The 21,285-nt window shown below is 31.7% G+C and overlaps 1 protein-coding gene across 2 annotated transcripts in view; it reads right to left on the bottom strand.

Moving 5' to 3' along the window:
- LOC131800415 (uncharacterized) overlaps positions 1 to 21,068 on the bottom strand; it is a 31,158-nt gene extending 10,090 nt beyond the window's left edge. The window contains exon 1 of one of the 2 annotated variants that reach the window (XM_059126086.1): positions 20,494 to 21,068. In XM_059126086.1, coding sequence (XP_058982069.1) covers positions 20,494 to 20,582 — 89 coding nt within the window. In that variant the 5' untranslated portion in view covers positions 20,583 to 21,068. The remainder of the gene's footprint in view (positions 1 to 20,493) is intronic. The other variant, XM_059126087.1, reaches the window with a different exon arrangement.
- Between the last annotated feature and the right edge of the window lie 217 nt (positions 21,069 to 21,285).

The raw sequence follows: 21,285 nt of genomic DNA, 5'->3' as shown, positions 1-21,285 counted from the left end.
TACGTGATCCCTAAAATATATAGGTCCTCAAAAAATATTCTTAAAAGTCAATTTGGCTAATAGACTTTCACAAAAATATTAAAAAGACAAAACAACGAGGTTTTTTGTCGATAACGTAGAATTACTTAAAAATATTTTTTGAATATTTGCAATGTGAATTTTCTGAAAATATTTCTTCAAGTTCTTCTTAAGTTGTCTTGACAAAGTTGATTCTTTATTTGTTTTAAGTTCCATTAAAAACCTGTAGTTTTTAAATATATTTTCTTAAGTTTTTTGCTATATATATAACTATATTTTTTTAAAAATATCTTTAAAGTCCATAAAGAATATTTAAAAAAACTGATTTCTAAAATATTTTTAATAAAATCACATTACCCTTAAATCTTCAAATATTTAAAATAATATTTTCAGAATTTCCATTGTTAAAAAAAGGCTTTCAAAATATAATTTTTGAAGATACACTTTATCAACAGGCCACCAAAATAATTATTTAAAAGATTTCCTTCTATTAGCAATGCCCATTTCTTAAAGATATTTGAAGATATATTTTTAAGAAATGGGCGTCTTCCTACCAAAAATAATTTTATTACTATAATCGAGAGAAGGGATCGTATTCCAACAAGATGATTACTAGTTCTTCAAAATTTTAAACCTAAAGTGGCTAAGACGAATCTCCGATATCAAAACTATTGCGAGTTTATGGGATATACTAAAAAAAAATAACATTTTAGAACTTCAGAGTACATGGACAAACTCTGACGTACAACAAATGATGCGTGGAGCACTATTCCCGAGAATTATATCGGGAATAATATCTATTGTAGAAAACCGATATGTAAATCAAACTTTCATACCACAGAACAATTGGTAACAAAGAAACCAACCTAAATATGTATGCTTGAGACTGACAATTTTCAAATTTCATCATTTATTAAGAATTTGTGGAATATATAAAGAAATGAGGCTAGCATAATTCCTTGGATAATTTTGAAAACTCCTCGAATTAGTGGAATTCCATACATTTAAATCCATCAATATTATAAAAAAATAGCACCAAACCCGTTTTCAGAAAATATTGCCACACCCTCAGAACGGTAAATGGTCCATTTATACATTTCAGAGCTTCATGCAAAAATTTGGCTTTATTTGTTTTCTTTCAGACGGACGAATTTTTTATTTTGTGAAATTTAAAATTATTATCCAATCTCAAGTCATACCATACCCATATCATACACTTTGTCCAATTTGGTACTAAATTACGTACGCCAATAACGTAGCTCATCTCTGTTATTGTTATGGCACTAATTGATATTGAAATTTTTCGCAAAACAACAAATAAAAAACTTAAAATGATTAGAACGGAGTGGTAAACGAGTGGCATGACAATGTAGTGGTAAACATCTGACTGAAGCACAGTGTTCGGAAATTAATGGCAGTAAATATTCGAAAAAATAAACTTGTTTTATTGCTGATTTATTGTTTTCTTTGGCGAATTATTATTCAACTAATGATGTTTCAAGTATGTGTGTATGTATTTTTGTTTTTGTTTTTGTTTTTTTTTTTTTCAATTTTGTTTTTTTTTTACTTGCAAACATGTTCTTGATTTTTGTGAGATTTGTAAGTTGCCCCCTAAGCTGCTGGAGAGGAGTGAAAAGAAGTGATGGCGTTCAGATTATAAAATATATGTAGGTATGTAGATGTGCATTGATTATGCATGCGGTGTATATGGGCAATGAGGCCAAGATTCTTTAGTGGGGAAAGGTAAACATATCGATGGACCCGGTACTGAACATTTAGAGGAAAGACGTCCATTTTTTTAGTAACAAGTGAAAACGGTTTAAGTTCGCCCAAGCCTTACACCATGAGGGCTACTAAACATATGTCCATATTGAACACATTACGAAGCAAAAAACCTCAAATTATACCCCACTCATTTGGAGAACGTAACCAGGATCTTTAAAATACCAATTAATAGGTAATACAATTATTTAAGATCTATGCCAAAATCTGTACTAATATGGGAAGTTTTTTACTAGGATGTTTTCAACAAATTCAAGTTTCAAAATCTTAAATTACAGACACTTCGACTGGAAAAATGTTGCAAGGGATTGGTGGGTCTTATCAAAACAAGGACGAATCTTCAAACTTTTTCCGAAGTAGAGTGAAATTTCATCGAAAGAGAGAGATTCCGGTATTTCAAATTACAGAAAATTTGGCTAGGACCTATATTAAGCCTTAACTACGGACGTCAAATTATACGAACGTTAGTACAGACCACCAGTGATTTTTACCGGTTATATAAAACACATATTTCTGTAAAACAATTGAAAAATTTGTAAAACAAAAAGCAAAATATATTCAGTTATCCCCGAAATTGAAAAATCGTAAATGCTTACCGATAAAAAATACCGGTCATCTGTAGTTAAGGGTTAAACTAAATTTGAAAATTAAAGAATTCAACTAATTTATTTGAAAAATAATCCTGGTAAAATTCCAACAATCATTTGCCAGTGGTAGAATGAAGAAGGTAAAGTCATTTCAAATAAGCATATCCATCTCTGCATTTTCTATAACTTACCTATGTAAATAAACATTTTGACAATGAAATGACAAATAAATTATTCTGAAATAATTGTCATATAAATTATTTTGACAAAAAGGATTGCATGACTTTACCTTCTTAATTCTACCATGCATTTGTCAATGATTGGTTAAAATTTCACTTTTATAGTCCTCTATTTTTTTCCCTTAAATTCCTTCATGATAAGTTTCCAAAAATACATTTAAACCCTAATTTTGTGTTTTGAGAACATCCTCAAAATTAGATAAAAATTTACGTTTTGAGTTAATTTTGGTTGTTTGATTTTCTAAGTATTTTCTATTTTTAGAAGTATTTTAGTATCTTCCAACAATTTTTAAAAATCTCTCGTTCATAGTCCTCAATTGAAAAAAGGTGCAAGGACCTTCAAAACTATTTAAGTAGATGATGACCCTGGACTTGGACAAGGACCAATCTTTAAAATTGTTCGTAATTAGGCTGAAATTTCATCCCAAGAGAACCCGGCATTGGATAAAAATTCCAATTTGATAATCCTTAAATTTTCCACTTTTTAAAAAATACCCTTAAAATTATATTTGTCTTTTGAGATATCCTCAAAATTATATAAAAAATTATGTTTTAGGTCCTATGAGAAGTTTCCAAAAAAAAAAAAAAAAATTATCAAAAAAATTCCTCTCAGTATCTTCCAAAAAAAAAAAAAAAAAAAAAAAAAAAAAACAACGTTGATAGTCCTCGAGGTACCTAAAAAATTCGTCGAAGAATCCCCACCAATAGTCTCTAAACGTCTCCCAAAATTTTATTTTACGAAAACACATTTAATTTCTTAATAATCCACGTTTATATTTCTCCAAGTATTCCCAAAATATCCACATTTATAGTTTTTCAAAATTTCTTTAAGTGGCTGCAAGAAAGTAACTGTAAAAAATTGAAGTTTACTGAACTCTAAGTATTTTCCAAAAATGTTTCCAACATTTATATTTGTACTCCTTTAAATAACTCCCAAAATGGGCCTTAAAAAATGTCTCCTCCTACTTTTAAAAGTATTGAAGTAGTTTCTAAAAAAATCATCATCACTGATATAGTACTCAACGTATCTTCTTAAAAATTCTTTAAAAACACATAAATAGTTCTCCAAATGCCTTCGAAAAAATTCTTCTAGAAAATCCACATTTATAGTCCTCCAAGTTTCTTCGAAATTTCACATTTATAGTCCTCAAAGTACCTTCAAATTTTTTTTTCAAAAATTCACATTTTCCGTCGTCAAAGTATCTTCCAAAAAATCGATAAAAATCCAAGTTTTAACCCTTCCAATAAGTTTTTAAAAATTCTCAAAGAATATTCCAAAAATTCTTTAAAAGCATCCACGTTTTAGTCTGGAAGTATCTTCCGAAAATTCTTTAAAGAATTCACATTTATAGTCTTTGAAGTATTTTCCAAAAATTCTTAAAAAATCCACTTTTATAGTCTTTGAAGTATTTTCCAAAAATTCTTAAAGAATTCACATTTATAGTCTTGGAAGTCTCTTCCAAAAATACTTAAAAAATCCTCGTTTATAGTCTTGGAAGTATCTTCCGAAAATCCTTAAAAAATCGGGTTTAGTCTTCAAAGTGTCTTAGTCTTAGAAGTATTTTCCAAAAATTCTTTCAAAAAATCCACGTTTATAGCCCTCAAAGTATCTTCAAAAAATTCTTAAAAAAATCCACGTTTAAAGTTTTGGAAGTAACTTCGAAAATTCTTTAAAAAATCTACGTTTTTTGTCTTGGAAGTATCTTCCAAAAATTATTTTAAAAAAATCCATGTATATATTTCTCAAAGTATCTTCCCAAAATTCTTTAAAAAATCATAGTATATAGTCGTCAATGTGTCTTCCAAAAGGAAAGGAAGTATCTCCCAAAAATTCTTTAAAGAATTCACATTTATAGTCTGAAGTATTTTCCAAAATTTAAAAAAAAAAACCGTCTATAGTCGTCAAAGTATCTTCAAAAATTCTTTTAAAAAATCCACGTTTATAGTCGTGGAAATATCTTCCAAAAATTCATAAAAAAATCCACGTTTATAATCATGGAAATATCTTCCTAAAATTCTTAAAAAAAATCCACGTTTATACACTGGAAGTATCTTCCAAAAATTCTTAAAAAAACTCTACGTTTATAATCTTGGAAGTAACTTCCGACAATTCTTTAAAAAGTATCTTTGTATCTAAAAAGTCAGAGTATCTTTGAATTTTTTTTTTTTACAAAATTCAATTTTCTATTCGTCAAAATACAATTCATTTTTTTTTAAAAAAAATTCGTCTTTATAGTTGTCGAAGTATCTCCCAAAAACTCTGTGTAAATCCACGTTTATAGTTCTTTCAGCATCTTTCAAAAATGTCGTAACATGTTCATATTTGTGGTTTTCGAACTACTACCTCTCATATATTCGTCAAAAAAAATCCATTTTTAAGTAATCCAAAGTATTTACAAAAAAAAAAAAAAACATTAAAATTTCCCAGTTCACTGTCCTCTATTTCTCAATAACCTGTTTAAAACTCCTCGCATTTATTGTCCCCCAGATATCTCTTGAAATTCTCTAAATTTAAAAAAAAAAATCCCTCAAAATAAGCAAATTGTGGCTTCTGAGGATTGTAGGTGGAGTCCTTGATATTTTGGTACATATGACATTCACTGGGTCCACAAGTTGCTACAGACCCGTTTTTAATTTTGTAGGCATCCAGGGTCCATAGGGTAGTCCTTGAGTCCAAGGATTTGCACAGATGAAGAGTCTAGCAGAGGAATATTTGAATGTAAAGGGGAATCGGATTCACAAAATTAATTTCGATGTCCAGCAATGGGAGCATAACTTTGGTGTAACTTTCTCAAATAGATTTGAAAATGCAGAATATTGAAAAAATATTTCATTGCACAACTCATATTTTTTTTCAAATAATTATTGCATTTTTATCGATAAATACATTTTTTTATAATTCCCATCATCGGCAATTTATGACCATGACAGTCAGCCAATTAAAAAGCTTAGAAGTTCAATGACTTTCCCCAAGCTATTTCAAAAATTGTTTCTGTTGTTACAGTACCCCCCAAAAAAATGCATTCAATGATAAGACAGCAAGTCAACAAAGAAACAAAGGGGACGGCGGGCTTTTCTAAAAATTCGAACTAATCAGTGAAATGAAACGGGAATGGAACCTATATAATATATATAAATAGGTCTATGATAAGCTGTACTCCCAATAAATTAAAAAAAAAAAATAACGAGAATATTGAAGAAGTATTTCAGGGCAGAAATGTCAGGGCTTATCATTAGAAGTAGAACAAAACTGACATGAGTCATGGCTAGACAAAATCAAAAATTTGGAAGAAATTTGCTATGAATAAAAGACAATCTCTTGCTCGTGCTGGATGTCGGGAAAGAAAGGCAATAGGGAATATAAATATTCAAAAATCGTCATAAAATCTAAATTCTAAAAATTGTATACCCTCCACCATATTATGTAGGAAGTTTGACATTCCACCTCGAAATATACATTTTAGACCGCACAAAGTATATATATTCTTGATCAGCATCAGCATTGTATGACGATTTAACGACCGTCCGTTTGCGGAAGTCACTCTAGCTTCCGAACGAATTGTTATAGGTTGACAAAATTTTACTCAAATGTGTGTTTCGTCTGCAGGATTTTTGTTATTGAAAACCACGTTTAGATATAGTCCCCATATAAACGTACCTTCCTATATTCGATATTTTGCTGATTTCACCGACACAATTCACCGGAATTGTTTCAAATTTCGTATTTGAAGGTCGTAATGGGTACTACAGCCTATGACAGAAAATTGCATTTCATGTCTTCCTATAGCATATAAGTATACCTCCCGATATTCGGTATTTTGCTGACATTATTTACCGGAATTATTTCAAATTTCGGGTTTGAACTTCCACATAGGTACTACAATTTATGACATAAAATTATCTAAGCAGGTCAGTACATCCCAGTATTTGGTATTTTGATGATTTTAACCACATTATTCACCGGAATTGTTTCAAATTTCGTATTTGAAGTTCGTAATGGATACTACAGTCTGTGACATAAAATTGTCCATGCAGGTCTTGATCTTCGTATGGACCCCATATAACGGCACCACCCTATATTCGATATTTTTATGATTTTAGCGACATTGTTCATCGGAATTATTTCAAATTTCGTGTTTGAACTTCGAAATAAGTACTACAATTTATGACAGAAAATTGTCTATGCAGGTCCAGGTCTTCGCACAGCTCCGATATAAGTGAACCTCCAAATATTCGGTATTTTTATGATTTTAGGTACATTGTTCACGGGAATTATTTCAAATTTCGTATTTTAGAGTTCGCAATGGGTACTACATTTTATGACAGAAAATTGTCTATGCAGGTTCATGCCTTCGTATAGCGACCATATAACGGGACCTCCCAATATTCGGTATTTTGATGATTTTAGCGACATTATTCTCCGGAATTGTTTCAAATTTTGTATTTGACACCATTCAAATTTCGTATTTGCAATACGTTGGTACTACTACATACATTCCGTATTATTAAGATTTTGACAGAATTTTTAACGGCTTCTATTTTTTATTTATTTATTTATTTTTTTAATTTCCAAATTAAAAAATCCACGTTTATAGCCCTCAAAGTGTCTACCAAAAATTCTTAAAAAAATCCACGTATATAGTCCCCAAAACATCTTCCGAAAATTCTTTAAAAATATACGCGTTAAAAGTCCTGAAAGTATCTTCCAAAAATTCTTAAAAAAACACATTTATAATCCTCAAAGTATCTTCATAAAATTCTTTAAGAAAAATCCACGTTTATAGTCTTTAAAGTATCTTCCGAAAAATCATTAAAAATGTTACTTTATATTCCTCAAAATATCTTTAAAAAAATCCACAAATCCAATCCTCAAAGTATCTTCCAAAAATGGTGGAGGGTATTCAAAGTTCGGCCCGGCCAAACTTAGTCCTCAAAGTATCTTTAAAATATTCTTAAAAAAATCAACGTTTATAGTCCTCAAAGTATCTTCCAAAAATTCTTTAAAAAATCCACGTTTATAGAACTCAAAGTTTCTTCCAAAAAATTGTCGTTTATAGTCCTTAAAGTATCTTCCAAAAATTCTTAAAAAAATCACGGTTTTAATCCCCAAAACATCTTCAAAAAATTCTTAAAAAAATACAAAAATAGTCCTCCAAGTATCTTTCAAAAGTTCTTTAAAAAATCTACGTTTGTAGTCCTCAAAGCATCTTCCAAAAAATTCTTTAAAAAATACACATTTAAAGTCCTGAAAGAATCTTTCAAAAATTCTTTAAAAAAATCAAAGATTATGGTCCGCCATTTTTTTTAAAATCCACGTTTATATTCCTCAAATAATCTTCCGAAAATTCTTTAAATAATACACGATTATAGTCCTGGAAGTATCTTCCAAAGATTCCTTAAAAAATCCACGTTTATAGCCCTCAAAGTGTCTACCAAAAATTCTTAAAAAAATTCACGTATATAGTCCCCAAAACATCTTCCGAATATACACGTTAATAGTCCTGAAAGTATCTTTCAAAAATTCTTTAAAAAATCCACATTTATAGTCCTCAAAGTATCTTCCTAAAATTATTTAAAAAAATCCATGTTTTTAGTCCTTAAGTATCTTTCGGAAAATCATAAAAAATTCCACTTTATAATCCTCAAAGTATCTTCCAAAAAATCTTTAAAAAAATCCACAAATCCAATCCTTAAAGTATCTTCCAAAAATTATTTTAAAAAAATCCACGTCCATAGTCCTCAAAGTATCTACCAAAAATTCTTTAAAAAATCCACGTTTATAGTCCTCAAGTATCTTCCAAAAATTCTTACAAAAATTCTTACAAAAAAGTCTACGTTTATAGTCTTGAAAGTATCCTCCAAAAATTATTTTTGAAAAATCCGGTATCTTTTAATTTCAAAATATACAAATTTTTAATATACTGTATTTCAAAACTGAAGGAGAGACAAGGCAATATAATTTCAATAATAAAATTACTATCGTAAACAGATTTCAATAACAAATACAAATAGTGTTTTAGAAAATAAAATTTATAATTCCATAACAATAGTTAATAACAAATACAGATCCTCACTATCGCTGTTGAATATTAAAAAGTAAAATGGTTTTATAATTGAATGTTTGCAAATAGAATTAATAAAGAAAATGCAGCGTGGGCACTTGCAGGTTATTCACGTGATTTCAATGTAATCCCTCGACAAGTGACTGATTTACACCGTTCAAACACTTCCTCCTATTTAGACAAAGAAAACGTTTTGGAATTCATACCTACCCCATCTATCTTGGAGATAACAATTTTCAATGCAAACACCTCAGAAAGTTCATTAATCCCTTCTGACATGATTGAGTGTGTTTATACAAATGATTTGAAAATATATATATTTGTTATTCGTCAATATTTGTTAAGATTTAATTTTTTTTTTGCTTTTTTAATAAGATTTATTTATTTATTTTTATTTTTTTTTTTGAGAATTTTCGGGAGGTACTTCCTAGACTATAAACGTGGATTTTTTTAAAGAATTTTTGGAAGATACTTTGACGACAAAAAACGAGGATTTTTTAAAGAATTTTTGGAAGATACTTTGACAACTAAAAACGAGGATTTTTTTAAGAATTTTTGGAAGATACTTCCAAGAACTACAAACTTGAATTTTTCAAAGATTTTTGGAAGATATTTCCAAGACTATAACGTGGATTTTTTGAAGAATTTTTGGTAGATAGTTTTAGGACCTTATATGTTGATTTGGTAAATAATTTTTTGAAGATACTTCCAAGACTATAATCGTGGATTTTTTTAAAGAATTTTCGGAAGATACTTTGAGTACTATAAACGTGGACTTTTTAATGATTTTTCGGAAGATACTTTAAGGTATATAAACGTGAATTTTTTTAAAGTTTTTTTTTTTTGGAAGATACTTTCAGGACTATAAACTTGTATTTTTTTAAAGAATTTTTGGAAGATGTTTTGGAACTATAAAAATTGATTTTTTTTAAGAATTTTTGAAAGATACTTCCAGGACTATAATCGTGGATTTTTTAAAGAAGTTTTAGAAGATACTTCCAGGACTAATATCGTGGATTATTTAAAGAATTTTTGGAAGATACTACCAGGATTAATATCGTGGATTATTGAAAGAATTTTTCAAAGACTATAAATGTGGATTTTTTTTAAAGATTTTTTCGAAGATACCTCCAAAACTATAAACGTGCATTTTTTGAAGAAATTTTCGAAGATACCTCCAAGACTAAAAACGTGGATTTTTTAAAGACATTTTCGAAGATACCTCCAAGACTATAAACGTGGAGTTTTAAAGACATTTTCGAAGATACCTCCAAGACTATAAACGTGGATTTTTTAAAGACATTTTCGAAGATACCTCCAAGACTATAAACGTGGATTTTTTAAAGACATTTTCGAAGATACCTACAAGACTATAAACGTGGATTTTTAAAGACATTTTCGAAGATACCTCCAAGACTATAAACGTGGATTTTTAAAGAAATTTTCGAAGATACCTCCAAGACTATAAACGTGGATTTTTTAAAGAAATTTTCGAAGATACCTCCAAGACTATAAACGTGGATTTTTTAAAGAAATTTTCGAAGGTACCTCCAAGACTATAAACGTGGATTTTTTAAAGAAATTTTCGAAGGTACCTCCAAGACTATAAACGTGGATTTTTTAAAGAAATTTTCGAAGATAGTTTGAGGACCTTTAACTAATTTCCACGAAAACACCAAGGCCCCAAAACGTGGATTTTTAACTACTTTTCATGAAGACTCCAAGATTCCAAAACAGAGATTTTTAACAGCTTTTCACAAAGACTCCAATTTTCCAAAACATGATTTTTTAATTACATTTCAAGGAGAATCCAAGGTCCAAAATCGTGGATTTTTAAACTAAATAATAATTTTAAATATTTATTAAGCCCTCAAAACACAATTGTTAACGGAATTTTCAGGACATCCAAACCTGCATTAAAAAAAATCAATCACCCAAAAGTAAAACTTAAGAGATTTTTTTAAGTCCTCAAAATGCGGGTTTTTAAAGATTTTTTTCAAGACCATCCAAAATTGAATTTTTAAAAATAAAGGCCGATCTTTGAATACACTTTGGAACGAATTTGTCAATTATTAAAAAAATAAGATCGGTTAACAATGCTGTTAAAATCTTTAAAATACCGAATGTAGCCCTTATAGTAGGGTATATATGACGACGTGGACCTGCATGGGCAACTTATGTCAAAAGCCATTACAGTATTCAAATACGAAAACTAAAATCATCAAAATACCGAATATGGGAAGGTGCCATTATATGGGGGCTATATGAAGGCGTGGACCTGCACGGACAATTTTTTTTTTCATAGGCTTTAGTATCCATTACAAACTTCAAATACGAAATTTGAAATAATTCCGGTGCATAATGTCGCTAAAATCGCCAAATTCCGAAAATAAGGGGGGGGGGGACATGGACTGTAGTACCCATTACGAATTAAATTTTGAATTTGTTTCGCTTTATTATTAAATTTCTGTAAATTTCCTCGAAGTTTGCTATTTATAGTAAAATTGTGTTATTGGCGTTTTAAAACTATTTCGCATTCATTGCGATTGTCATCATCATCAACATCGTCGTAAAGTAGATGTTTTTGTTTTCCGCTGTTTTATGGCCTGGTCATGTCACAAACACTGCCATTGGTATTGAAACGTGTTTTGATAAACAAAAACGAAAAAAATAACAAACAAATCATAGAGCAAAACAAAAAATAATAGTAAACAAATAAAATGCGAATAGGGGTAAATACAAGGTAATGCAAAAAAAATAAAAAAAAAAACAAGAAAAAAAATAGTTTATATAGGGTGGGCCAAAATTGGAGCTTAAAAAATTTCAATTTTGTTTTATTATTCCAAAAGCTAAATTTTATTATTTGAAAGTAGCCAGAAAATAATAAGAAGTGGCTGGACTACTAAACTACGGATTTTCAAAACCATTTATCAAAACACACATAGTTTGGCATCACCCTGTTATAAAAATAAACTCACACACTATTTCACCATTCATAGTAAATGGATTTTTTCCATTACTGACACAAATAGTGATTAAAATTTCAGTGCAAAGCTTTTGGAATTACGCCAAAATGTGATAATGAAATCACATTAACGTAGGGCAAGGCCTGGCCTTTGCAAGTGCGGAAGAGAGAGAGAGGTAGAGAGTGGTGACATGACGTCTACTACCCATGTCAAAATCAATAAATTTCTGCACCTGGACTGCATTTCACAAAATGTCCACCCAACGATGACTAAGCCTAGAATAAAGAATTGGGGAGGTCAATGGTTATAGTATCTTCGTGGGTAAATGGCATTTCCAAAAGGAACTGATATCAAAAATTTTAAAATTGCTTCGTTTCAAAATTTAAGTGTTAAGATTAGATAGATTTGCATAAAAATATACATTATCTCATTTTTTTCGAAGAAAAAAACGAATTCTTCAACAATTGAGGCTAATTGTTTAATAACTCAAACATATTTTTGTGTTTCGTTTTTTGTTTTCACTAAACAAAACAACTATGACGCTGAGATTGATTAAATGCTTATTGTTGCTGTTGTTTTTTTCATTCTTCTTCTTCTACTTTGTACTGAAACTAAAGACGCAGTATTGACTTGTTTTTGATGGTCAACAAAGAGGTCTTCCATATTAATATGATTTTTTTACAAAATAAATTAATTTTTGAAAAAAAATAGATAAAAACGGAATTAAGTTTCCTCCTCGAAGTTGGGAAATCGATTTTCGTAAAAAATCATAAAAAATCCCATGGATTTTAAAATAAATCCAATTCCATACAAGTCAAGAAAACAACAAGTTTTTTCAAGATCACAAAATGAGAACTGTTACAGATCTTTTCCGGGATTTTTTCCAGATTATTTCAAGCCCTAAAAAAGTAGAATTAAAACAAGTAAGCAAAGGCTATAGTCGTGCGGGGCCGACTATGTTATACCCTACAACACTACAATATGTTAGAAGCCCCCTTATGTCCAAATCCATATTGGAAGATTTCGCTTTTGAAATTAGGATTTTGACTAGGGACATTTGCCCAATATTTATGCACTCCGTCGGGCTGTTAGTTGTTGTGGTTCATTTTACAGCTAAATATAATCCAATGGTCATCCAAAATGCTAGAATTTTTACTTGTTTTTAACTCTCTTCACAGGCGTAGATTGGCTTCAATTGTGTGATCGGAAAAATATTTCTGTTTTTGGTTAATTTGAACCCCTAAATATTTTGCAATCATCTCCAAAAGCAAGAAGCCCCTCTGTATCTCCGAATTTAGACTCATCTATATGATTTGCTTGTCTACGATATTTGGCTATATTCGTCAACATATTTCGTCCCAGCATATTTCAGGTAATATATTGCGGACATCTTTGAAAACAATAGGTCTAGCCCTTCGGAGCCCAACCCTATATTATTTTTATTACAAAATATTATAAGTCAAATTGAAAAAATCGCATGCGATAAAAATATGAAAAAATAAAAAAATGTCACAAAATACTACAAAATCTATATTTACATCATTATTGGCATATTTTTCTCCGATTTTTTTAGATTTTATTCTTATATGTCAAGAGGGCATTCTGAATTGACAAAACTTGTCAAAATCGGTCCAGCCATTCTTGAGATATTAGCATTCTAACTAACATCCCCTTCCTTTTTATATATACATTGTATATATTTCGCTATATATTACCGATATATTTACTATCGGCATCTACGTAACGGTCAGAATTGACCTGTTCGTCTATTTGTGATTTCGCCAGGATTAAAAATATTCGCGGTTTAATGGAAAATTTTACTTTTATTTAACACAAGTGTTGTGGCCTATTTCACCCACTAAATATTACCCGATGACCATCAAAATTGGAAGACTTCTGCCCAGACCTAAGCTCTAGCCCCATGCTTTGATTGGTCTATAATTGCGACCTGTAGAGCAACTTCAAAATCATGATTTTTTTCAGTTTTTGGTCCATTTCAACCCCTAAATATTATGCGATAATCTCAAAAAGTAATTGGGTTCTATTCTGACCCTAGACCCACCTCCATTCTAAATTTCGTGAAGATCGGGCCATAATTGCAACCTGTAGAGTGATTACAAATTAACATGGACAGACGGACGGACGGACATACATAGCTAGATCGACTCAGCTCGGCGAGATAGGAAGATCCATATACACTTTCCTATGTGGGAAAGCAATATTTCGAGGTGTTACATAATTTTTGGCTCAATCAAACTTATATTATCCACAACACATAGTGTTGTAGGGTATAAAAAATATTTTCAACTCCTCAAAATGAGAATTTTCAATGATTTTCCCGGGGGCCTCAAAAATGTGGATTTTTTAAGATCTTTTCAGCAATTTTTAAATATTTGTTAGGACCTAAAAACACGGCATTTTTTTAAAGATCTCAAGGGCTCAAAATGTAATTTAAGTCAAGTGAAAAAGCCGTAAGCTCGGCCGGGTCGAACTTTGAATACCCTTCACCAATTGGAAAAAAATTGGAAATCTAAAAAAAAAAAACAAAAAAATAAATAAAATTCTGTTAAAATTTTAAAAAGTACCGTATATATGGATTTAGCTTTATTTTGGGATCTATACGAAGACGTGGACCTGCACAGAAAATTTTCTATAATAGGCTGTAGTATCTATTACGAACTTCAAATACCAAATTTGAAACAATTTCTGTGAATAATACCGCTAATATCATCAAAATACCGAATATCGGGAGGTACCGTTACATGGGGGCTTTGCGAAGACTAGGACCTGCATACCTATTAGGAAATTCAAACACGAAATATAAAAAAATTCCAGTGAATAATGTTGCTAAAATCATCGCAATACCAAATATCGGGAGGTAACGATATTTAGGGGCTATACGAAGACGTGGACCTGCATAGCTAATTTTCTGTCACAGGCTGTAGAACCAAATGCAAATACGAAATATGAAAAAATTTAGGTGAATAATCTTGTTAACATCATCAAAATACCGAATATGGGGAGGTAACGTTATATGGGGGCTATATGAAGACGTGGACCTGCAAAGCCATTTTTTCTGCCATAGGCTATAGTACCCATTACAAACTATCATAGTGAAATTTGAAACAATTCCGGTGAATTATGTCGCTAAAATCATCAAAATACCTAATATGGGGAGGTAACGTTATATGGGGGCTATACCTAAACGTGGACATATATAGCCCATTTTCAATATCAAAAGTCCTACAGACCAAACACCCATTTGAGTAAAATTTTACCAACCTACTTCAATTCGTTCGGAAGCTACAGTGATTTCCACAGAAGTGCAGACGAACAGACAAACGGACGGTCATCGTTAAATCGACATAGAATTTTATGCTGATCAAGAATATATATACTTTGTGGGGTCTAAAATGTATATTTCGAGGCGTTACAAACGGAATGACAAATTTAATATACCCTCCATACTAAGGTGATCTTATATCTTAGAAATTATATCGTGGATCTTCCATCCAAGACATAATTCAAATTTATTTTTGCAAATTTTCAAAATTCCACATAAATTAATGAGACTCCTGTCTTGGTACCAAAGCAAATAGACGGAAAGTCCGACCAGCAGACCGGCAAACGGACGCAGAGACAGGTGGTCTTAGTAAAATCGACTTAGAATTCTATGATGATCGCTAATATATAAACTCTATGGGTTCTGTGACATTTGTCATTTCATTTCGAGGTGTTACAAACGGATTGATGAACATGGAATCATAGTTCCTCTCGATGATCTCCATAGAATCACATTCAAAATCAAGATATTTAAATATATAAGAGTGTGGCCTAGAAGTATTTTTAATTGTTTGTACAAAAATAAATACCAGAGTGACTTATGCCGAACCGTTCCGGAACTGTGACACCAAATCAATTTTACTTCAGGAAAGTTGGCCTAAAAAAACACCAACTCCCAGATTTAACATGATTCTTTGGCTGTTTATGAATATGTTAATAGATTTAATATAAACGTAGCCTAGAAGCATTTTTGATGCTCTTTCCATAAATTCATAATATATTGACTCATGTCTAGCCGTTCTGGCACAGTAAGTCCAAACCAATTTCACTAAGGGGGCTGTTTGTCAGAAACTGGTCAATTTGAAATTTAAAACCAATTATTTGCTTCTATTTCGCAATTTCAATTTAACCAAACGGAGCATGTTCTGGAAGTATTTTTTATACCCTCTCCAAAAATATGTTCCATGTAGACGCATTCCATTCGTGGTCAGTGGGTTCAATTTTCAATTCTGAGCAGTTGATCAGAAAATTATCAGCTTGCAATTTACACCCCATTATTTGCAGGTATATTAAGATATCATTGGAATATTTGAGGACATGATCTAGAAGCATATTTGAAGCTCTTTCCAAAAATACATATTGTTGTGACTCATGCCACGCTTTTCCTGGACAGTGGGGCCAAACCAATTATATTCTCAAACTCGTGCCCAGAAAATGGCCAAGTTGCAATTTTAAACCCATTATTTGGCGATATATCAACTTGCTGTTGGAAAATCTTAGAGTATGGCCTAAGTGGATGATTGTTACTCTTAAAAGAAATGTAGAGCATAATGATTCCGCCAAACCATGCCTAGACAGTGAGTCCAAATTTATGTCACTTCTATGTTAGGGGCTAGAAAATGAAAAAAGTGAAATTTAAAATTTGAAAATTACCAAAATTTTAATTAAAACTTACAACGAAATTCCATTAAAGAGACGAACTTTAATTTCAAACACTTTTCTGTAAATATTCCATAGCTTTCGATTTCCGTTACCTTTTCCAAAATCCATTACAAAAACTTATTTCTTTGCCCCAAGTATTCTTATATATTTTACACAGCTTGTTTAGAAAAGAAACCTTTGTTTGTTATATTGGCAGCAAAAAAAAAATGCAATGCCACTCGCATACATACATCAGAGCCACCAGAGTATGTAGGTATGTTTGAAAAGCTGCTGGACAAGACAATTGGCAAACAAAAATATAATAATAATAATTATTATTTAAGAAGCAAGCAAGCAAGCTTCATTGAAAGCTATTCAAACAAATGCTGTTAAATAACGACGATATTGAGTATTCCACTCTTGAAAAATAAAAAAAAAAAACAAAAGAAAAAACAAAACAAAAAAACAAATATTAAATATTTACACAAAAAATTAATTATGGCAGTTATTGTCATAAGGAGGTGGAAAGAAGTAATAAAATCAATGTTACATTTTTTGGATGGTGTCTAACTGGAAATGGAAGAAGTAATATTTATTAGCTTGTAACAACTATCAGCTGTAGGTAGAGTCATATCCAATAGTCACTTCATTATTCATGGAGACCGTTGCCAATTGAAATATCTCTAATTTGACTTATTGCAATTTTTGTGGGCCTCCTTAAACATTTTCTGTGGAATTTTCAAAGTATATATCCAATGGTACTTGGTGGTCAGAAAAAGGGGGTATAAAGCCATATATGATGTTGTATCTATTCGAGGCCTAATTGGGTTATGGAATCTAATGAGTGAAGACCCGTATACAGGATGAGATGAAAGAACTGCAAGCAACTTCAGACTGCTGTCATTTCTAAGCCACTCATCCGACAGCTGTTAAAATTATTCTAGTGAAAGCTCATTATATTGTTTACAATCGTACAAAAGCATTTTGGTGAAAAAAAAAGTTATTCGGAATTCAAGCGTGATAGCGTGAAATCTTTATATTTGGCTGGGAACCTACAAGTGGCTATCGTTAGAGCACTCAAGCATTTAAATGTGAATAAATCTTTGGTATCTCGTACCATCGCTCGTTACCGTGATATTGGTAGTGTAGCCTTACGTCATCAAAGAAGTGGACGGAAGAAAACAGCAACATCAGCAGAAATGGTTCGAAAAGTAAAGAAGCGACTTGATCGAAACCCGCGTCGCAGTGGCCGAAAAATGGCTCGTGTGCTGTACATATAGCAATATTCCATTCGGCAAATATTGAAAAATGAGCTCGGGGTAAAGCCATTGAAATTCCAAAAAGTGCAAGAACTTACAACGCAACAGAAATAAAATAGACTCAAAAGAGCTAAAGAGTTAATTCGCTTGGCCGAAGGTGGTGAACTGCCGAATTTGGTTTTCTCCGTTCTCCGATGAGAAAATATTCGTTGTCCAGCATTTTGTAAACAAACAAAATGACAGGTTTTGCTTGAGGTCAGCTGAAAATATACACCTTCGGTTGGCCACTAGAACTCAAGAGCCATAACAGCCGATGGTCGCTCTCCGCTCGTATTTATTGACTGTGGCATCAGAACAAGCGCTTCGCCGGGAATGGGCCAAAATACCACAGAGCAACATTCGGGCAGCGTGTGGCGGTTTCATTGGCAGTTTAAAGGCCATAATTCTAGACATATTCTAAAACTTGATGCTTTTTCCGACATTTTTTTGCTTTGTTGCAGTCTTTTTTATCTCATGAGGGCTACATCCAAATCATCGATTTCAATGAAATTTGACAGAGGTATTCCCGAGCTCTATAAGATATCTAGAACCAAATATCATTGTTGTCAAATGCACATTACCAATGTGAGGGACTTAAACACCAAATCGGATGAACCATATATATGGGAGCTATAGCTATATCTGAACCGATTTTCACCAAATTTGATGTAATTGCTTCTGGACTGAATTCGGTTGGATGTGACAAAATTTAAGACTTTTGGACAGACGTTGGCCATTTAATGCGTAATTAACCCGAAATAGGCTGAAGATTTATATCGGAGCTATATCTAAATCTGAACCGATCGCGATAAAATTTGACAAATGTATTTCCAAACTCTATAAGATCTCTGGTACCAAATATCATCGGTGTCGAATGCATATTACGACTGTGAGGGGCATAAATACCAAATCGGATGAAACATATATATGGGAGCTATAGCTGTATCTAAACCGATTTTCACGAACTTTAATGCACTTGCTTCTGGACTGAATTTGGCGGATGTGCCAAAATTCAGGTCATTTGGACAGATATTGACCATTTAGTGCACAATTAACCCAAAATCGGTTGAAGATATATATGGGAGCTATATCCAAATCCGAACCGATATCGATGAAATTTGACAGAGGTATTCCCGAGCTCTATAAGATATCTAGAACCAAATATCATTGTTATCGAATGCATATTACGAATGTGAGGGACTTAAACACCAAATCGAATGAACCATATATATGGGAGCTATAGCTATTTCTGTACCGATTTTCTCCAAATTTGATTAACTTGCTTCTAGACGGAATTCGGTTGGATGTACCAAAAATCAAGTCATTTGGATTTATATTGGCCATTTGGTGCACAATTAACCCGAAATCGGTTGAAGATATATGTGGGAGCTACTTCCAAATCTGATCCGATTATCACCAATTTCAATAGGGTTCATCCTTGGGTCAAACAAATATTGTTTGGAAAATTTCATTTCAATCGGATAATAAATGCGACCTGCATTTTGTTTACAAAAATACGTTTACAGACGGACTGACATTCAGAAATCGGCACAAAAAGTGATTCTATGAAGATCCTCAAAAGTACATATGGGTCTATCTTACTGCCTTCTCCATGTTACAAACAAATGCCCAAAGCCATAATACCCCTTACCACTATGTCTTGTAGGGTATAACCATTTAAAAATCTAGAATCGTTGAAGATCTGAATATATTTCCAACGAAATCTGATGTTCATTATTTGGAGAATTTATTCTGATATAAACCTCTTCTACATCTACAGAGATTTTCTGGCTTAGATGCTCTCAAATGATTATTATTATTATTTGGAGAAATTATTCTGATAAAATCCTCTTCACTATACCTCTTTTCATCTACAGAGATTTTCTGGCTTAGATGTTCTCAAAAGAAGCCTCACGGGACATTATATCTATAGAAGACCTCCTATGGAATATCGAACAAATAAAGGAATTTTTTATAAAGAAGATCTCATGCGAGATTGATATACCTTTATAGTAAACCTTATTTGGATTTTCCAGTCTAAAGAAGACGTAGTAACAATCTTATTTGACTTCACACGGCTTCTTCGGCCCATGGAATGTTTCATAGCCATCATCTATTTAGAGTAGCCATAGCGGTTGGATCTAAATGTATCTCACATCTAATATTAGCCACATTATTTTTAGACCAAATCCCCGTAACTTTATTTAAATTTCTGCTACAATCCTTCTTTCTCTCGTCAAGATAGTCAAACCGGTAGTTATTTAAAAGGAACTGACATTGACACAATGTGGTTCATAATATTCATTTCAACTACTACCCTTCTTTTCTAGGCATTTGTCGGTTTTAAACAATTCAGGTGAATCACCCCTAATGACCTATGACGAGCAAACAAAAAGTGGGGGTGATTTCACAAACCGCATATAGGACACTTATATCTCCTCCACCAAAACCATTTTGAAATGTTATCCATTTGTAGACAAATGTTGATGAGATGAGGGAGGGGGGGTGAAGTAAAGCCAGTTACTTTGCTTCCGATTCCACCCTTACCCAATACTCTTCCAAGTAGATTCGGGTTACAAAATAACAAAAACAACAGCAGCAGCAATGCATGGCAACGTAATAACCTTAAGCTGTTGTTGTAGATTCACATAAATCCAAATTCGCATACATACAACAACAATAACAACTATGACAGCGATATACATATTTAACAAATATCAAGGTCACACTACTAAGAAATCTGAAATCATCAACAAACTGTAAGAACTGGAAAATAGATTATATGAAGGTATGTACACAGCGTCTCACAATTGATAGCTCTGGAAGATAAAACTTACGTAAAATCCTGATTAAAATTCATTTCATAGCCTGCCTTAGAGGAGGACGATGACAATGATGAAGTTGTGTTGGTATTGCTCGAAGACATTGTTGGTTCTTCTTCCTACTGGACACTTTTCTTTTTTTTTTTTTTGTATTACTTTCAATTTCAAATCGCCTCAACAGATTTCACAATAATGCTTCGATTTGCTTTGCTATATTTCGTTATACTTTCTTTATTTTTATTACAATTTTGCAATAATTTTTTTATTTCTCAGCTGTCACAGAACTTCTTCAATTGCTAATTGCTTTTCGTTTACGTTTATTTTAGATTTCTCTATTTAATAAACTTCACTTTTCAACTGCACTTTTTCAACTGCTGAACTAAAAAACAATCAACTTTTTAAAATGTTTATATTTCTTTTGTTTGATTTTGTTCGGTTTTTTTATGTACTCAATTCTCTATTTCTCTATTGTATCTCTGCTCTGCTCTGTTTGTGTGTTGTGCGCCCAGAGACGTCAGAGTAAATACAAGCAAGCAATTTTGTTTTGTTTTGACTTGAGTTGTTGCTGTTGTTCTATATCTTGTTTTGTTCTGCTCGTATTTGCGTATTATATTTCGTTTCGTATCTATTTTTTTAGTTGTTTTGTTTTGATCTCATCTCCATTGAGGGGAAATGACAAGTAACGTTAGTTCAAATATAACAGTTCACATTATAAGACTAAAGGAACTAGTTAAATGTCTTCATTCCCTTGAACTCATTTCATTATTCGTTCAATGAACCAAACCAATTTTTAAATGAAAAATAGTT

The sequence above is a fragment of the Musca domestica genome, unplaced genomic scaffold (genome assembly GCF_030504385.1).
Source record: "Musca domestica strain aabys unplaced genomic scaffold, Musca_domestica.polishedcontigs.V.1.1 366, whole genome shotgun sequence".
NCBI lineage: Eukaryota > Metazoa > Arthropoda > Insecta > Diptera > Muscidae > Musca > Musca domestica.
Note: the sequence above shows the minus strand (reverse complement) of the source record. Positions and strands in the feature narration are given on the sequence as shown.